Source organism: Pagrus major, chromosome 11 (assembly GCF_040436345.1).
Source record: "Pagrus major chromosome 11, Pma_NU_1.0".
Classification (NCBI taxonomy): domain Eukaryota; kingdom Metazoa; phylum Chordata; class Actinopteri; order Spariformes; family Sparidae; genus Pagrus; species Pagrus major.
The window spans coordinates 34,703,161-34,718,948 of NC_133225.1; the positions used below are offsets into that span (position 1 = coordinate 34,703,161).

At 44.2% G+C, this 15,788-nt stretch overlaps 1 protein-coding gene across 1 annotated transcript in view; it reads right to left on the reverse strand.

Moving 5' to 3' along the window:
* Nucleotides 1–10,844, reverse strand: part of LOC141004924 (retinal guanylyl cyclase 2-like) — a 21,128-nt gene extending 10,284 nt beyond the window's left edge. The window contains exons 1-16 of the mRNA XM_073476633.1: nucleotides 10,604–10,844; nucleotides 9,097–9,327; nucleotides 8,683–8,838; nucleotides 8,277–8,419; nucleotides 7,900–8,055; nucleotides 7,490–7,639; nucleotides 7,066–7,285; nucleotides 6,552–6,627; nucleotides 5,322–5,406; nucleotides 3,894–4,010; nucleotides 3,379–3,462; nucleotides 2,836–3,014; nucleotides 1,510–1,682; nucleotides 1,045–1,188; nucleotides 607–755; nucleotides 294–457 (exon numbers count right to left, since the gene is read on the reverse strand). Coding sequence (XP_073332734.1) covers nucleotides 294–457; nucleotides 607–755; nucleotides 1,045–1,188; nucleotides 1,510–1,682; nucleotides 2,836–3,014; nucleotides 3,379–3,462; nucleotides 3,894–4,010; nucleotides 5,322–5,406; nucleotides 6,552–6,627; nucleotides 7,066–7,285; nucleotides 7,490–7,639; nucleotides 7,900–8,055; nucleotides 8,277–8,419; nucleotides 8,683–8,838; nucleotides 9,097–9,327; nucleotides 10,604–10,844 — 2,468 coding nt within the window. The remainder of the gene's footprint in view (nucleotides 1–293; nucleotides 458–606; nucleotides 756–1,044; nucleotides 1,189–1,509; nucleotides 1,683–2,835; nucleotides 3,015–3,378; nucleotides 3,463–3,893; nucleotides 4,011–5,321; nucleotides 5,407–6,551; nucleotides 6,628–7,065; nucleotides 7,286–7,489; nucleotides 7,640–7,899; nucleotides 8,056–8,276; nucleotides 8,420–8,682; nucleotides 8,839–9,096; nucleotides 9,328–10,603) is intronic.
* Between the last annotated feature and the right edge of the window lie 4,944 nt (nucleotides 10,845–15,788).

Here is a 15,788-nt window from a genome sequence, read left to right on the forward strand (position 1 = left end):
CTCAGAGTCCTCATGAGTCTTTTCTCTGATTTGTCAGTGGGTTAATGGACGTTTCTTCTGACTGGACATCAGAGACAATGATGTCATCAGAGGGTGACGTGACACTGAATTACATCAACGTGTTTTGTCCTAAATGACGGGTTACATTATTGAGGAGCTGAGTGACATCACAAATGTGACAGAGGGAGGAGAATTATGGGAAATGTAGTAATGGTCAAGTTCTGCTGGCAGCCACCGGGTGTCGCTGCTGCACCAAACTTCATTATTTCAGTTTGAAATGAAATGTGTCTCACTTCGGTAGGAGCTGTCCCACTAGCTTCTCTGTCTTGTTCCTCTCAACCTCCAGCTCGTCTGTTCGCTCTCTGATCAGATCCTCCAGGTTCGAACTGTACTGCTCCAACATCCGCAGCATGGAGTCGATGATGTTCGCCCTCTTCCCTCTGTTGATGCCCCGGAACTGCAAACACAAAACACAGGAAATGTTTGAACAAAGTCTGTTCTGAAGTGTTCAGATGGTCCCTGAAACTGAGCCAACAGTCAGGTTATTATAAAGACAAAGACTCCCTGACAGCAGCCAGCAGGGAGCAACAGTGCAGCTCGTCTCACCTGTTTGAAGATGTCATCGAAGCTCGGCCGCTTACTCGGATCTTCATTCCAACATTCATTCATCAGGCTGAGACACTCGGCAGGAGCTTCATCCACCGAGACCAGCGGCCTGCAGAGAGGAGGGGGCTCCTTCAGACGCTCCAGTATCTCTGAGAGACAGACAGGCACACAGACAGGTCATCAGACAGACAGACAGACAGACAGACAGACACACAGCTGGTCTGCAGAGAGGAGGGGGCTTCTTCAGACACTCCAGTATCTCTGAGAGACAGACAGGCACACAGACAGGTCATCAGACAGACAGACAGACACACAGACAGACACACAGCTGGTCTGCAGAGAGGAGGGGGCTTCTTCAGACACTCCAGTATCTCTGAGAGACAGACAGGCACACAGACAGGTGATCAGACAGACAGACAGGTGGTGGTCCTGTCTCACCGTGGGCGGGCATGTCCATCATGGCATACGGCAGCGTTCGTGAGATCACTTCCTGTATGATGATGGAGAAACTGAAGACGTCTCCAGCAAACGAGCCGCCGCGAATCGGCTTCCTCAAGAGCTCTGGAGCCGTCCACAGCAGCTCTGACAGACAGACAGGTAGAGAGAGACAGACAGGTGGACAGACAGGTAGACAGACAGGTAGAGAGAGACAGACAGGTGGACAGACAGGTAGACAGACAGGTAGAGAGAGACAGACAGGTGGACAGACAGGTGGACAGACAGGTAGAGAGAGAGAGACAGGATGAGAGAGATACAGACAGGTAGACAGGTAGACAGACAGACAGACAGAGAGACAGGTAGACAGAGAGACAGACATGTAGACATGATTTTTTTGGTGATGTTCATATTTTTTTGTTCACAGCAGAAACAAACGTTCAGTTTCTCAGTTTTTGTCTTTTTTACCTTGTGGGTCTTCAGGAAGGTGGAGGTTCTGAGAGTGAAGGATCATGGGAAGTCCGTAGTCAGTGATTTTCAGCACGAAGCGTCCGTCCACTAAACAGTTGGTGGACTTGAGACGGCCGTGACTCAAACCTCGAAGATGAAGATATTTCATCCCCTGAGACACACAGAGGGATTGTTATCATCAGACTCTCCCGAATGAACATTAAGATTTTAAAACTGAAAATGTTTCAGCACATCAACACGAAACAGGAAGAACCGCCATCATGTGCTTCTGATCAGATCAGATTATGGGCCGGTGGGTCAGTCCCCGACCCTGTGGTCTAAGTGTCAAAGTGTCCAAGGTCTCCTTGGATTAGATACCAATCAGTGTGTGAGTGTGTATGAGCAGCAAGCACGCTGTGTGAAATTAGCAGTAGTGGTAGCAGTATAAGTAGCAGTAGTAGTAGTAGCAGCAGTAGTAGTAGAAGTAGTAATAGCACTACTAGTAGTAGTAGCAGCAGTAATAGCAGATAGTAGTAGTTGTTGTAGTAGTAGTAGCAGTAGTAGTAGCAGTAGTAGCAGTAGTAGCAGTAGCATTAGTAGTAGTAGCAGTAGTAGTAGCACTAGTAGCAGTAGCAGTAGTAGTAGCAGTAGTAGTAGTAGCAGTAGCAGTAGCAGTAGTAGCACTAGTAGCAGTAGCAGTAGTAGTAGTAGCAGTAGCAGTAGTAGCACTAGTAGCAGTAGCAGTAGTAGTAGTAGCAGTAGCAGTAGTAGCATTAGTAGTAGTAGCAGTAGTAGTAGTTGTAGTAGCAGTAGTAGCAGTAGTAGTAGTAGCAGCAGTAGTAGTAGTAGCAGTAGCAGTAGTAGCATTAGTAGTAGTAGCAGTAGTAGTAGTTGTAGTAGCAGTAGTAGCAGTAGTAGTTGTAGTAGCAGTAGTAGCAGTAGCAGTAGCAGTAGTAGCATTAGTAGTAGTAGCAGTAGTAGCAGCAGTAGCAGTAGTAGTAGTAGTAGCAGTAGTAGTAGCAGTAACAGTAACAGTAGTAGCAGTAGTAGCAGTAGTAGCAGTAGCAGTAACAGTAACAGTAGTAGCAGTAGTAGCAGTAGTAGTAGCAGTAACAGTAACAGTAGTAGCAGTAGTAGCAGTAGTAGTAGCAGTAGTAGTAGCAGTAGTAGCAGTAGCAGTAGCAGTAGTAGCATTAGTAGTAGTAGCAGTAGTAGCAGTAGTAGTAGCAGTAACAGTAACAGTAGTAGCAGTAGTAGTAGCAGTAGTAGCAGTAGTAGTAGTAGCAGCAGTAGTAGTGGTAGTACTGTTATTATTGGTATCAGCAGTATCAGTATCTGAGCAGCACCTTGATGAGGTCCATAAGCAGCGAGGATTTGAACATCCAGTCCAGCCTCATGTTGCTGTCGGCCAGCAGGTCGGCCAGACTTCCTCTGGGACAGTGTTCAACCACCAGAGCAAAGATCCCCGAGTCCAAGAAAAGACCCACGTACAGGTTCAGGTTCTCGTGTCGCATCTCCCTCAACTGGAGTGGACAGATGAAAAATAAAACGTCAAAATGTATTAATCACTCTGGAGCAGAGGAGGTGGACGTGTTAAACCTCCCTCAGCTAGACACCAGATGGAAATAAACTTTTACATTATTAATCTGTACTGTAAGAAAGCGTAATCTTTATTAATACAAATGTTTACTGTATTTAATGTATGTCTACTGTCTTCGCAGTGTTTTCATTGTTTCTACTGAGTTTCTACAGGGTTTCTGCAGGGTTTTACAGTGTTTCTACCGTGTTTCTACAGGGTTTTACTATATTTTTACAGTGTCATTGTTTCTACAGTGTTTCACAGTGTTTCTACGATGTTTTTACAGTGTATGGATTTGTTCCCCGTACCTGGCCGAACAGATTCTGGGTGCTCTGATTCACAGCTGTTACCGTCCTTTCAGCAGGAATCTTCTTCAGCCAAACCCAGTCGCCCTTGTTACATTACAGTCAATCAGAGTACAGTACAGGTACAGAGGGACAGACGGGTACAGAGGGACAGGTACAGAGAGACAGACAGGTACAGAGAGACAGGTACATAGAGACAAGTAGAGACAGACAGGTAGAGACAGACAGGTACAGAGAGAGACAAGAGGGTACAGAGATACAGGCACAGAGAGACAGACAGGTACAGAGAGACAGGTACATAGAGACAAGTAGAGACAGACAGGTAGAGAGAGACAGACGGGTACAGAGAGACGGGTACAGAGAGAAAGGTACAGAGACACCGGTACAGAGACACCGGTAGAGACAGACAGGTAGAGAGAGACAGACGAGTACAGAGAGACGGGTACAGAGACACAGGTACAGAGAGACAGACGGGTACAGAGACACAGGTAGAGAGAGACAGACGGGTACAAGTGTACCTCCAGTATTCCGATGTTGGAGCTCTCGGGTGTCGTCAGGATGTAACTTCGAGCAATCGAGCGGAACGGAGTTTTAATTTCCAGGAGACTCCTCATGATCGACTCGTCGTTCAGTTTCTGCAAAAAAAACAACAACAACAAAACAAACAACATCGACACCAACAACTAAATGAAGAATCAATAACAACAACAGCAACAAAACAAACAACAACATCAACAACTAAATGAAGAAGAATCAATAACATTTACATTTAGGGCATTTAGCAGACGCTTTTGTCCAGAGCGACTCACAATAAGTACATTTGTCACAAGAAAGAAACCACAACATATCACCATCGATAAAGTAGAAAAGAAAAAACAGAAACAATTTTCAAGCCCTCATCTGAGCAAAGTAACTGCTATTTATCAAGGACACCTTAAGTACATAAGTGTTATGAATTAAGTGCTGAGGGTCAGAACATACAAGTGCATAACCGTTTTTTTGGGGGTGGGGGTAACGACTTAGTACCAGCACTGCTATCAGTATAAAGAGTAAGTACAAGTACTGGTACCAGTAAAAATAAGTACCAGTAGGTTTGATTGCAAAGCGGAGCTAACCCTGCATGAAAAGAGCAACCAGTACTCTGCTGTTCAGTTACATTTTGTCTGAGGGAAAGAAGCTGTGAAACTGCTGCTGGTAAGTCAGAAAGTAATTGTAGATCCAGAGTTTAGGCATTCTGTGAGGAGGGTTAGTTGAAATATTTAATCTTGTCTAGATACCCTTTGTGTAAATTCTTGTGAAACTGTTGATGCGGAGTGGTTGTTGTGATGAGAATTTTGTATTTTATGTAGAGGAATGTGAATTGACGTTTACACTGCCCTATGTAGAGAGACTGTTAAATGTGAACTGTGACCTGTAACTTGTGACCTCTTTTATGGCCTTGTTTTATGTTGTTTTATGACCTATGTAAGGAGTAATCACTGAAGGTAACACTCTCTTCTCAACATGAGGGCATGAATGAGCAGCTGTTAGAGTGAAAACACACCCACAGACATAGATATAAGCCAAGCATTTCTCTCCTGATATTGAGTCTTCACTTTGTAACCGACCTGTGTTGCTCTGTGAATGCTCCTCTTGTACAAGATTAAACCCTTGTTTGAACTTTGAGCTGACTCCGATCTCCTTCCTCCAGTTCTAAATTAACGCAGAATTATTTTAACAGTTATTAGCAAGTTTTTTTATCGACGGTGATATGTTGTGGTTTCTTTCTTGTGACAAATGTACTTGTATTGTAAGTTGCTTTGGACAAAAGCGTCTGCTAAGTGCCCTAAATGTAAATGTAAATGTACCAGCTCTGGTACCAGCATAAAGTGGAAGTATACAGCACTTATACTGGTACCAGTACTTGTACCAGTTAAAGTGCTGTAGTGAAGTAAACAGTCTGTCACCTTCCTGCTGACTTGAGTGTCAATGAAGACAATGTCGTCCAGACTCAGGATGAGTTTGCTGGTGTTCACAGCTCTCTTGTAGTTTCTGCACACACAAACACACACACACTTATTAAGGACTTTGTGGACTGGTGCCAGCGGAACCACCTCCAGCTCAACGCCGGGAAGACCAAAGAGGTGGTGGTGGATTTCCGCAGGCGCAGACAACCCTGCACACAGGTGAATATCCTGGGAACGGACATTGAGATGGTGACATCTTACAAGTACCTGGGAGTTCACCTGAACAATAAACTGGACTGGACTGATCAAACTGCAGCAACATACAAGAAAGGTCAGAGCAGACTCCATCTGCTGAGGAAGCTCAGGTCCTGTGGGTGCAGGGGGCACTCCTGACAACTTTCTATGACTCTGTGATGGCATCAGCCATTTTCTATGGTGTAGTTTGCTGGAGCAGCAGCATCTCAGCAGCAGGCAGGAGGAGACTTGATAAACTTATCAGGAAGGCAGCTCCATCCTGGGATGCCCTCTTGACCCAGTGCAGGTGGTGGGAGAGAGCAGGATGATGGACAAGCTGTCATCGCTGCTGGTGAAGGAGTCCCACCCCCTGCAGGACACCATCACAGCACCGGACAGCTCCTTCAGCAATAGACTGATACACCCTAAGTTTGTGAAGGAGCGGTATCGCAGGTCCTTCCTTCCTGCTGCTGTCAGTCTACAATCAGCACTGCTCCCAGCAGACCTCACTCTGCACTCTGCACTGTCAATTTTCCTAAAACCCATATTTATTATTATATTGTAAATTAAAAATTCACTGCTGTTACATTTTGTACAATATCATGTTTATATGTATATACAAGTCTATTCTATTTCTTATTTTTTTAATTTATATTGTTAATTTTTGCTATTGCTATTATTATTATTGTTTTTTGTAAATATTCTGTCCTTTGGCTGCTGTGGCAAAACAAATTTCCCCGTTGTGGGACAATAAAGGAATTTTGATTCTGATTCTGATTCTGATTCTGACACACACACACACACACACACACTATCATTGTTGGCAGTAGTACTTGTAGTACTTGTAGTAGTATTAGTAGTATTAGTAGTTGCAGTGGTTGTAGTGAGTATTAACCCCGATCTGGTAAAACGTAATGATTTATGTTGATCGAATACAAACAGACAAAACTGAGTATCAGGAAGTGTGGGTGCGTGTGTGTGTGTGTGTGTGTTCACCTGATCCAGTAGAAAAACGCTCCAATCAGAGCGCAGAGCAACAGGAAAATGAAGAACATCGTCACCGTGTCCAAACCTGAAATGAAGAGAATTTAAAGTCAGTCACTTCCTGTTTCTGACACACACTGTCATGGTGGACAGCAGGGGGCGCTCCACACAGTTCAGACCTTTAGTCAACATGGAGGTTGTAAACTTTACCAGCAGCACCTGAACACCTCCTTACAGATACAGTTGAAGGAACACTGAACAACAAAGCTCCCACCCTTCTGCAGGTCGATGAACGCACCGCCACTGCAGGCCTCCTCTGGACTGAATCTACAGTTGACAAAGCTCCCACCCTCTCTGCAGGTCAGTGAACGCACCGCCACTACAGGCCTCCTCTGGACTGAATCTACAGTTGACAAAGCTCCCACCCTCTCTGCAGGTCAGTGAACGCACCGCCACTACAGGCCTCCTCTGGACTGAATCTACAGTTGACAAAGCTCCCACCTTCCCTGCAGGTCAGTGAACGCACCGCCACTGCAGGCCTCCTCACGGTTGAACCAACAGAAGCTGGCCGAGGGAGGTTTTCCTCCAGGGAATATGAAGGAGCGACTCAGCGGCATCAGACCTCCGACCGTCCCATCGGTGTGTGTCGGGGCGAGCGAGTGTGTCGGCACAAGTCGGTCGCCATCGCAGCCCAACACCAAGTACCTGGCCTGCAGGCCACGCCCCTCTTTACCGCCATACAACACCTGAGAGAAACCAGGAGAGAAGAAGAGTGGAGCTGACATCATCATTCTACCTGTCAGGTGAACATGTGACTGATTTTAGTCTGTCTGATGTTTTTACTTCTCATGGCTCCAGTAGAAAATAAATAAACGTTATTATTGTGTGTTGTAGGTTCACCTCCGTTCCTTTAAACTCTTATTTTGTTTAAATGTTAAAATGATTCTGACCTGATTGAAGCCCTGGAAATCAAAGCCTCTATCTGATTGGATGAGCTGATCGCCCATCACCCAGCGCCCACTTCCTGCCTGGCGACGCTCCTCCACCGCCTTAGCAACGTAGTACACCATGTTGAAGATGGTCCCAAAGATCGGAGACACCTGCAGACAAAACTCAGGGCTGAAATCACCTGTTTTATTATTTATTAGTTGATTATTTAAATACGAAGACAGTAAATATTTACATTCATCCTTCTCAGGTCAACAGATACAGTTTAATGTTTACATGTTGTGTTTGATGTTGTTGTCATGTACTGTTGTTGTTGTCGTTGTTGTTGTTATGTACTTTTTTGTTGTCGTGTACTGTTGTTGTTTTTTGTTTTTTGTTGTTGTTGTTGTTGTTGTTGTTGTTGTGTGTTTACCTGAGTAGCGGCCACAGCAGACCGGATCTCTCGGTTGATTTGAGCCTGACGAAAAGCTTCATAGAAACTCTGGTCAGACGCCATGGTAACGGTCAGAACAGAGCTGTAGGCGTGACGAAGCTGCGTGCTATTGGCCAGCTGAGGGAATACTGTGTCCTGATTAGACAAAGAGACAATCAGAGAGCAAAAACGAACTTCAGCTTCAGCAGAACTTTATTCTGAAAGAGGGCTTCCTGTTCCTGAAGATTATTATTATTATTATTATTTTAATCCAGGAAACTTCACAATCGGATCAAAACAAAGACTTTTACTTTCTACATAAACTACAGTAACGGGAGTTATTGATCGATCTGATTGGTATCAAAGGGATCTGTTACCTGGTACGGCATGGCGTACAGCAGGGCGTCATACGGAATAAACACATAACCGTCAGAAACCATCCCCATGTCCAGAGCAGCCAATAGGAGGTCTCTCTGATCCTCTCCACCAATCAGGATGGAGCTCATGCACATGATCACAACTGAAACAGACACAATAAAAAACGTTTCTATTGATTTACATGAAAATCTGCTGATAAACTGAAACACACTAAAGTCAAAGTCAAACATTTAACAAAACAACTTTGTTGTTTCTCAGTGAATCGACTCTGATCAATCAAACTGATCAGTTCAATATGAATTATTGACTGTTGTTCTATGACTGCAGCCTCAGGAAGGCTTTAATTAGTTAATAAATATATTCATTATTATTATTTATTTCTACAGGCTGTTTCTTTGCTCTGACCTTTGACCTTGTCCGCCTCTCTGATCGCTTTGAGCGCCTCCCGCGGTCCACCCTTGTTCCTTGTTTCCATGGTAACCACCGGACCAATTGGCAGGCCCTGAGCTCTGAGCGCCGACGCCACTTCCTCTCCGGTGCCCTCCCATAGGTCGGTTGGAGCTGGTGACCGAACATTAAGGTGGAAAATAATCAGCTTCAGTCACGACGACGTCTACGCAATTAATTTAAATTTTTTATTGAAAGAGAAAAATAAGAAACACAATAATAATAATAATAATAATAATAATAATAATCAATAATGATCAATAATAATCAATAATAATCAATAATCCCATGCCTCTCCTCTTAGACCCTCTTCACTGACTTCAGCATGTAATGGTAGACCACTGCCCCTGCCATGGTGTCACTCCCTCTCACCTGAGACGATGGCAACGTGCGCCCAGCGGAAGAACCTGAGCACGGTGAACAGGACTCTGCTGGGCGGCGTGATGGGAGGGAGGTTCGACCAATCATCATCCAGGCAGCCTGGAGAAGCAAGTCCCACCTCCCAATGCTGAGCCAATAGGGAGGCAGCATGACAGAGGGCGGGGTTAAATGGTCCGATGTAGGCGTGGCCATAACCCTCCATGTCCCCGAGTTCTGTCAGAGCTGAAATAAAAACCAGAGAAGAAGAGCAACAATAACAAGAACAACAAGAACAAGAAGAAGCAGAAGAAGAAGTGTTTCAGAATATTTTAGAATTTTTCTAAAAGAAATTCTAAGGTGCTGTATCGTAGTCGACTGCACTTGTTTCAGTTTCTTGAAGACGTTTCACCTCTCATCCAAGAGGCTTCTTCACTTCTAACTAACTGGAGGAGTTGCAGGCTTTTAAACCCCGTGTAGGAGTGTCCTTACATAGTGTGGGAGTGTCCTTACAGAGTCCTTAAGAACACGTGTGAGCTCTGAGTTTCAGAGTCGTTAGGGTCACTTGTGGGTCGTTGGTCAAACCGGCCTCCATGTGGGTTGCTAAGGCCAGGTGAGCCCAGGTGTGAATGGTTGTTAAGCTGTCTGGGGAGAGAACTCAGTACAGCATTGTAGGTGGGTGATCAGTAATGTCTTAGTCCACCTCCTCTGTTCAAAGACAGTCGTTCCATTTGTCTCCTTCAGATGTAAGTGGACAGCAGAGTCTTGACCCTGAGGAGTTGGTCCTCCTGTGTTGTGCCATTTGTTTATGGAGAGGTTGTTTCTCCCCAGTATACAAATCTGTGCAGTCCTGGATGCATTGAACAGCATCAAGCACATTACTCTGTTTATGTCTCCTGGGTGTTTTGTCCTCAGGATGGACAAGTTTCTGTCTCAGTGTGTTGGTAGGTTTAAAGTGAACCAGGATATGATGTTGATTCTCAGATGTTCCTGCAACATAAGGAATGACGATGTTGTTAAATTTTCTCGTCTGCTCCTCTCTGTCTGCTCTGGATCTTTTAGAGGTTCTGATAAAGGTCCAGTTTGGGTAACCACAGGTTTTAAGTGCTCCCCTGATGTGCTTCTGTTCCTTCCCCTCTGTCTTTGTGGGCATGTCTCAGCTGGTTTAGGGTTCTGATGACCCCCAGCTTGTGCTCCAGTGCGAGATGAGTTCCCTCCTCAGACAGCTTAACAACCATTCACACCTGGGCTCACCTAGCCCTAGCAACGCACATGAAGGCCGGTTGGGTCAGGACCCACAAGTGGCCCTAACGACTCTGAAACTTAGAGCTCACACGTGTCCTTAAGGACTCTGTAAGGACACTTCCACACTCTGTAAAGACACTCCCATACTATGTAAGGACACTCACACACATGGTTTACAAGCCTGCAGATTCAGTGTGATTAAAGTCTTCAGTCTTTAAAGAAAAGTTTTTGTTTTTTTAGTTAATTGTTTGGCTCATTAGGTGATTGGTTAACGAACCTTTGGAGGTGGAGCAGTCCTCCTCTAGCAATTTGACGTCATATCGGTATCCTCTGCTCAGACTGCTGTCGCTCCGTAACCGCGACAATGCCAGGTTGGCCGCTGCCGTCGGCATTGCCCGGGAGAACATGGGATCACATGACCACGGACCAATCACAGCCAGCTTAAAAGTCGCTGTCCAGACCCCCATAATGCACAGCAACCACAGACAGATCCCCAGCAACCACCTAGGAAGCTGCATCCTGGCGACCTGCAGGAAACAGGAAGTTACAAATGTCTGACAGCAGCATCAACACCTCATCAGAAGACAGAGGTTCATCTGTCAGACAGGACCCTGAACGCACCACCATTCAAATCTCAGGTTTAATAAACGTTTTTCTTTAAAAGAACAACAATGAATGTGTAGAACATGGGGGCGGCTGTAGCGGTAGCAGGGGACCGAAAGACTGTATGATCACGTCCAATCCCCTCTCCTCATTTCCATCTTTCTCCATCTTTGCTGCGGCCAATCGCTGCGGCCCATTTCCAAAATTCGAACGGCTGACCAATCGGGGCTTGCCATTTCCATCTTTGCTGACAGCCAATCACGATGGCCTCTTTCCAAAATTTGGTCCGCGCAGGCACAGAAAGTTCGCAGAAAGTCGGAGGAGGTAGAGCAGGTCGTCTAGTAATCTGAAGGTCTCTGGTTCGAATCCCGTCTCCCCCCAGCTACATGTTGAAGTGTCCTTGAGCAAGCAGCCTCCACCATCAGTGTATGAATGTGTGTGTGTGAATGGGTGAATGTGGCAAGTATTGTAAAGTGCTTTGAGCTGTCAGTAGACTGGAAAAGCACTATAGAAATACAAGACCATTTACCAACATGTTTTTATCAGCCAAACATATTCTCAGATATTCAGGTGTTAAAATACAGAATGATTTATGATGAAATTAAAGAAATATAAATGTTGTGATCAAATTTGAAGTTTAAAGATCTCAACAGCTTCTGATTCTCTTTAGACAGATTCAACGTCTGAAAAACTTTGATTCAAATGTTATTGATCACTGAGGGTAAATTCACACGTTACTGCAGAGAAATCACATCAGAATAAAGACTCAAGATTATTATGAAGACATGTGTCGACTGTTATAACCGGCAACATGAGGAGGGACACGACACTGGATGTGAAACAACAGAACAGTTATTGACATCATGAAGACAGAAAACAGACTCAACCCTCAGCGCAGCCACAGCTTCACTGCTGCCTCATCAGAAACAACTGTGAGACGAGACGTAACCATCAGTGAGCTCCTCCTCTTCACTGTCTGCTCATCACCTCAGTACACTTTATATAAACTCCTCCAACACAATCAGCACCTCTGAGAAACACAGAAAAGTGTTTCTTCACACATTTCTCAGAGAAACAGAGAACCACACTTTAGTTTTTACCGACATCAAATCGAGGAGGACGATTCGTCATCATGAACATTAGTGTCAGTTTCTTGACCAATCAAACTTCTTCATTTTGTCTTCATGTCACCACAGCCTCTCCATCTCTGACTCCACCTGTTTCTCTGAATGTTTCATCTGAACCTGCAGTTTCAGTTTTGACTGGTGGACTTGACTCTGCAGCGTTTCAAACCTCACAGCCCCTCTAAAGGAGCATCACGTAGTTTAATGAGAAGAGACAGATCTTCATTAAATCAATAATGACTGAATAAACTGACCTTAAAGGACAACGCAATTTATACTGTTTTACTTTGTTTATATGTGGCGGACCCTGCCACCTTTATAGCTTCAAACAGTGTTGTGGGACCTTATTTTCCTCTGAGAACAGCTTGTTTACTCACTGATGGAGACAGTTTGTATTATTACCTCATTAATATTGTAAAGATGTTAATTATAGGTTGAATTTCTTCTTTAAAACCACGCAGAGCTGCTTTCAGTCTGGTTCTTAGTTCTGGTTCTTAGTTCTGGTTCTTGGGTCTGGTTCTTCGGTCTGCTTCTTCGGTCTGTTTCTTCGGTCTGCTTCTTCGGTCTGGTTCTTAGTTCTGGTTCTTAGTTCTGGTTCTTAGGTCTGGTTCTTCAGTCTGGTTCTTCAGGTTACTTCTTCAGTCTGGTTCTTCGGTCTGCTTCTTCGGTCTGGTTCTTAGTTCTGGTTCTTAGTTCTGGTTCTTAGGTCTGGTTCTTCAGTCTGGTTCTTCAGGTTACTTCTTCAGTCTGGTTCTTCAGTCTGGTTCTTCAGTCTGGTTCTTCAGTCTGGTTCTTCAGTCTGGTTCTTCAGGTTACTTCTTCAGTCTGGTTCTTCAGTCTGGTTCTTCAGTCTGGTTCTTCAGTCTGGTTCTTCAGTCTGGTTCTTCAGTCTGGTTCTTCAGTCTGGTTCATGAGTCTGCTTCTTCAGTCTGCTTCTTCAGTCTGGTTCATGAGTCTGGTTCTTCAGTCTGGTTCATGAATCTGGTTCTTCAGTCTGGTTCTTAGGTCTGGTTCATGAGTCTGGTTCTTCAGTCTGGTTCTTAGGTCTGGTTCATGAGTCTGGTTCTTAGGTCTGCTTCTTAGGTCTGGTTCATGAGTCTGGTTCTTAGGTCTGCTTCTTCAGTCTGGTTCTTCAGTCTGCTTCTTCAGTCTGCTTCTTCAGTCTGGTTCTTAGGACTGGTTCTTCAGTCTGCTTCTTCAGTCTGGTTCTTCAGTCTGGTTCTTGGGTCTGGTTCTTCAGTCTGGTTCTGGTGTCTTGTTTATCTTTGTTACAGGAGGTTCTGTATGATAATGCTCTGCAGTGAAAATGAGCTTTGGTACAGCGAGAACGTTCTGTTGTTGGCACTTTACTGAAGCCCTGCAGGCTGATAGCAGTAGTTGTCACTCTTCAGGCCACAGTGTAGAAAATCAATACTGCTGATCTGACTCCAGTGAGCTGACAGCAGGTCTCTGTTAAACATGTGACCACACAGACAACATGAAGACATGAGCACTGACACATCAGAGCTGCAAATGTAGAACACAGCTACAGCCTGACAGAGCAGAAACTACTGAGATAAAACACACACACACACACACACACAAAGTAAACTGGTCTCAACAACAAACTTTTTAACCAGGCAAGCTTTAAAATGAACCTGATGTGGCCTGAACACCTGAACCTGAACCTGAACCTTACTGACAAACAACAGAAAATGTTGGTCTGAAGCACAAAGTTCACTCACCTACTTCAGACTAAGTGTTGGACGTGAGGACGGACACGACGCTGGACTGAGTGAAGACAGGAAAAGCTTTATCTACAAAGTGATCGAGAACGTAGAGAACAAACTGAACATGAAGAGTAGGCGGGGTCAGTGCATCACACAGCTGCCCTCAGGTAACCATCAGTGCTGCACCTCCAACACACACACACACACACACACACACACACACACACACAGGACACAACAAGACAACAACAACATACAGGATATGATGTTTTCCTCTGCAGGGCTGAAACTGAAGTGAAGCTGCTGTCTGACAGAATGATGTCGGGTCATTTGGTCTCTTCACTGACTGACTTCCCGTCTTTCTGCTCGCTGAGCTCAGATTATAACAAACAACTTATTCAGAGCATTTTGCCTCATTAAAAATAAACAACTTCAACACTGATTCATATTTTAATTAAAAAGTCATCAGTTCATTTTCATTGGACACATCAGGCACCTGTTGGGCAGCGCCGTGTTGGACTGAAGAAGTCCAGTAACTGTAGCATCAGTGATGTAACACCATGATGGTAACGATGACTAATACTACAATATATAAATATATATGTGATATACACAGTAACAATAACAGACTCGTTGCTGCAGGTGAGCTCACTTTAAAAACATCATCTTCTAAAATACACCATAAAAATGTGACACAGCACAGAAGAGGAGAGCCTGTACCAGGACAGCAGCTGTTACACTGATGCATCTCTGTGTGATATAAGACTATCTAATAAATATAATGTATATAATGTAAGTAATGTATAGTATATATAATGTGTATAATGTATATATTGTGTATTGTTGATGAATTACAGTGACATCTGACAGCACACACAGATGTGAGGTGACAGACTGAGTGTGTCGTGTCTCAGTCAGTCGGTCTGTTCTGTTTGTTTTCATCAGCTCAATAATTAAAGTTTGATTTTTCTCACATTGTTTCTTGTCTGAGTGAATTTTCCACGTTTGCTCCACGTGATGTACGAGGCCGAGGTTCCCCTGTGAACATTTAAAGGAACATTCCCACTGGACCTCAATGTTATAGTTCATCTCCCTTTAACTTCCTTATTGATTTTGATGATTTGTTCAAATATGTTGGACTGAACTGCCTCTGAACTCACACTGATTTTAATATAAAAAGAACTTGTTCTTCACTTTATGGCTCAATAATTGTTTTACATTTGGAGTCCTACTCAGTTAATACTCAGTGTTATTGATCCTGCTGAACACTCTGACGCTTAACTCTTAAAGCTATGGTCTACAATCTGAGAAAGATTTGAAAAAAGCATCCCCCCCACACACACCCCTCCCCTCTGTGCTCCTTAATCCCTCCCCTCCGAGCTCGTATCGCTCTCCCCTCGAAACCTCCCGCGACACCTCTTAAGTGAGTGACCTTTTTTTTGTAATTGTTTTCAGTGTGTTTCTAGACAAGTTCATAGCCTTTTGTTTGCCTCCGGTGGAGTGCCTCTTTTGTTTCATTCGTTTTCATAGTCAGTCGAAAGAGTAGTTTTGTTTATAGCCTTTTCCTTTTCCTCCGATTGGAGTGATATTTTGTTACAAGTTATTTATAGCCGTATGTGCCAGAGTAGTTTAGTTCTCAGCCCTTTTCTAGCCTATTTATTTGTCACCTTGTGTAAGAGTTCAAGTGAAGAAATCAAATTTCACAATAAAAGCCTGCTCAAATTGCTCTAAATCTGCTCCTGAGTCCTCCTTCCTAGTCCAGGCCTGACATACAATGCACGTTGAAACTAACGTACATCTTGTAAGTCATTACAATGTCCACAGCTAAGCTCCACAGCCAAGCTAGCGTAACGTCATTAGCATCATTAGCACCAGACCGCGACACAAACGTGCCCCGTAAACCGTAATCTCTTGTTTATGACAGATAAGACACACAAATACACACATCGTAAGGCATATATGATAATCCATCATAGTGATTTAGCTAAGGCTTCATTTGAAAACAAACGGACAAGACCGGGAGGAG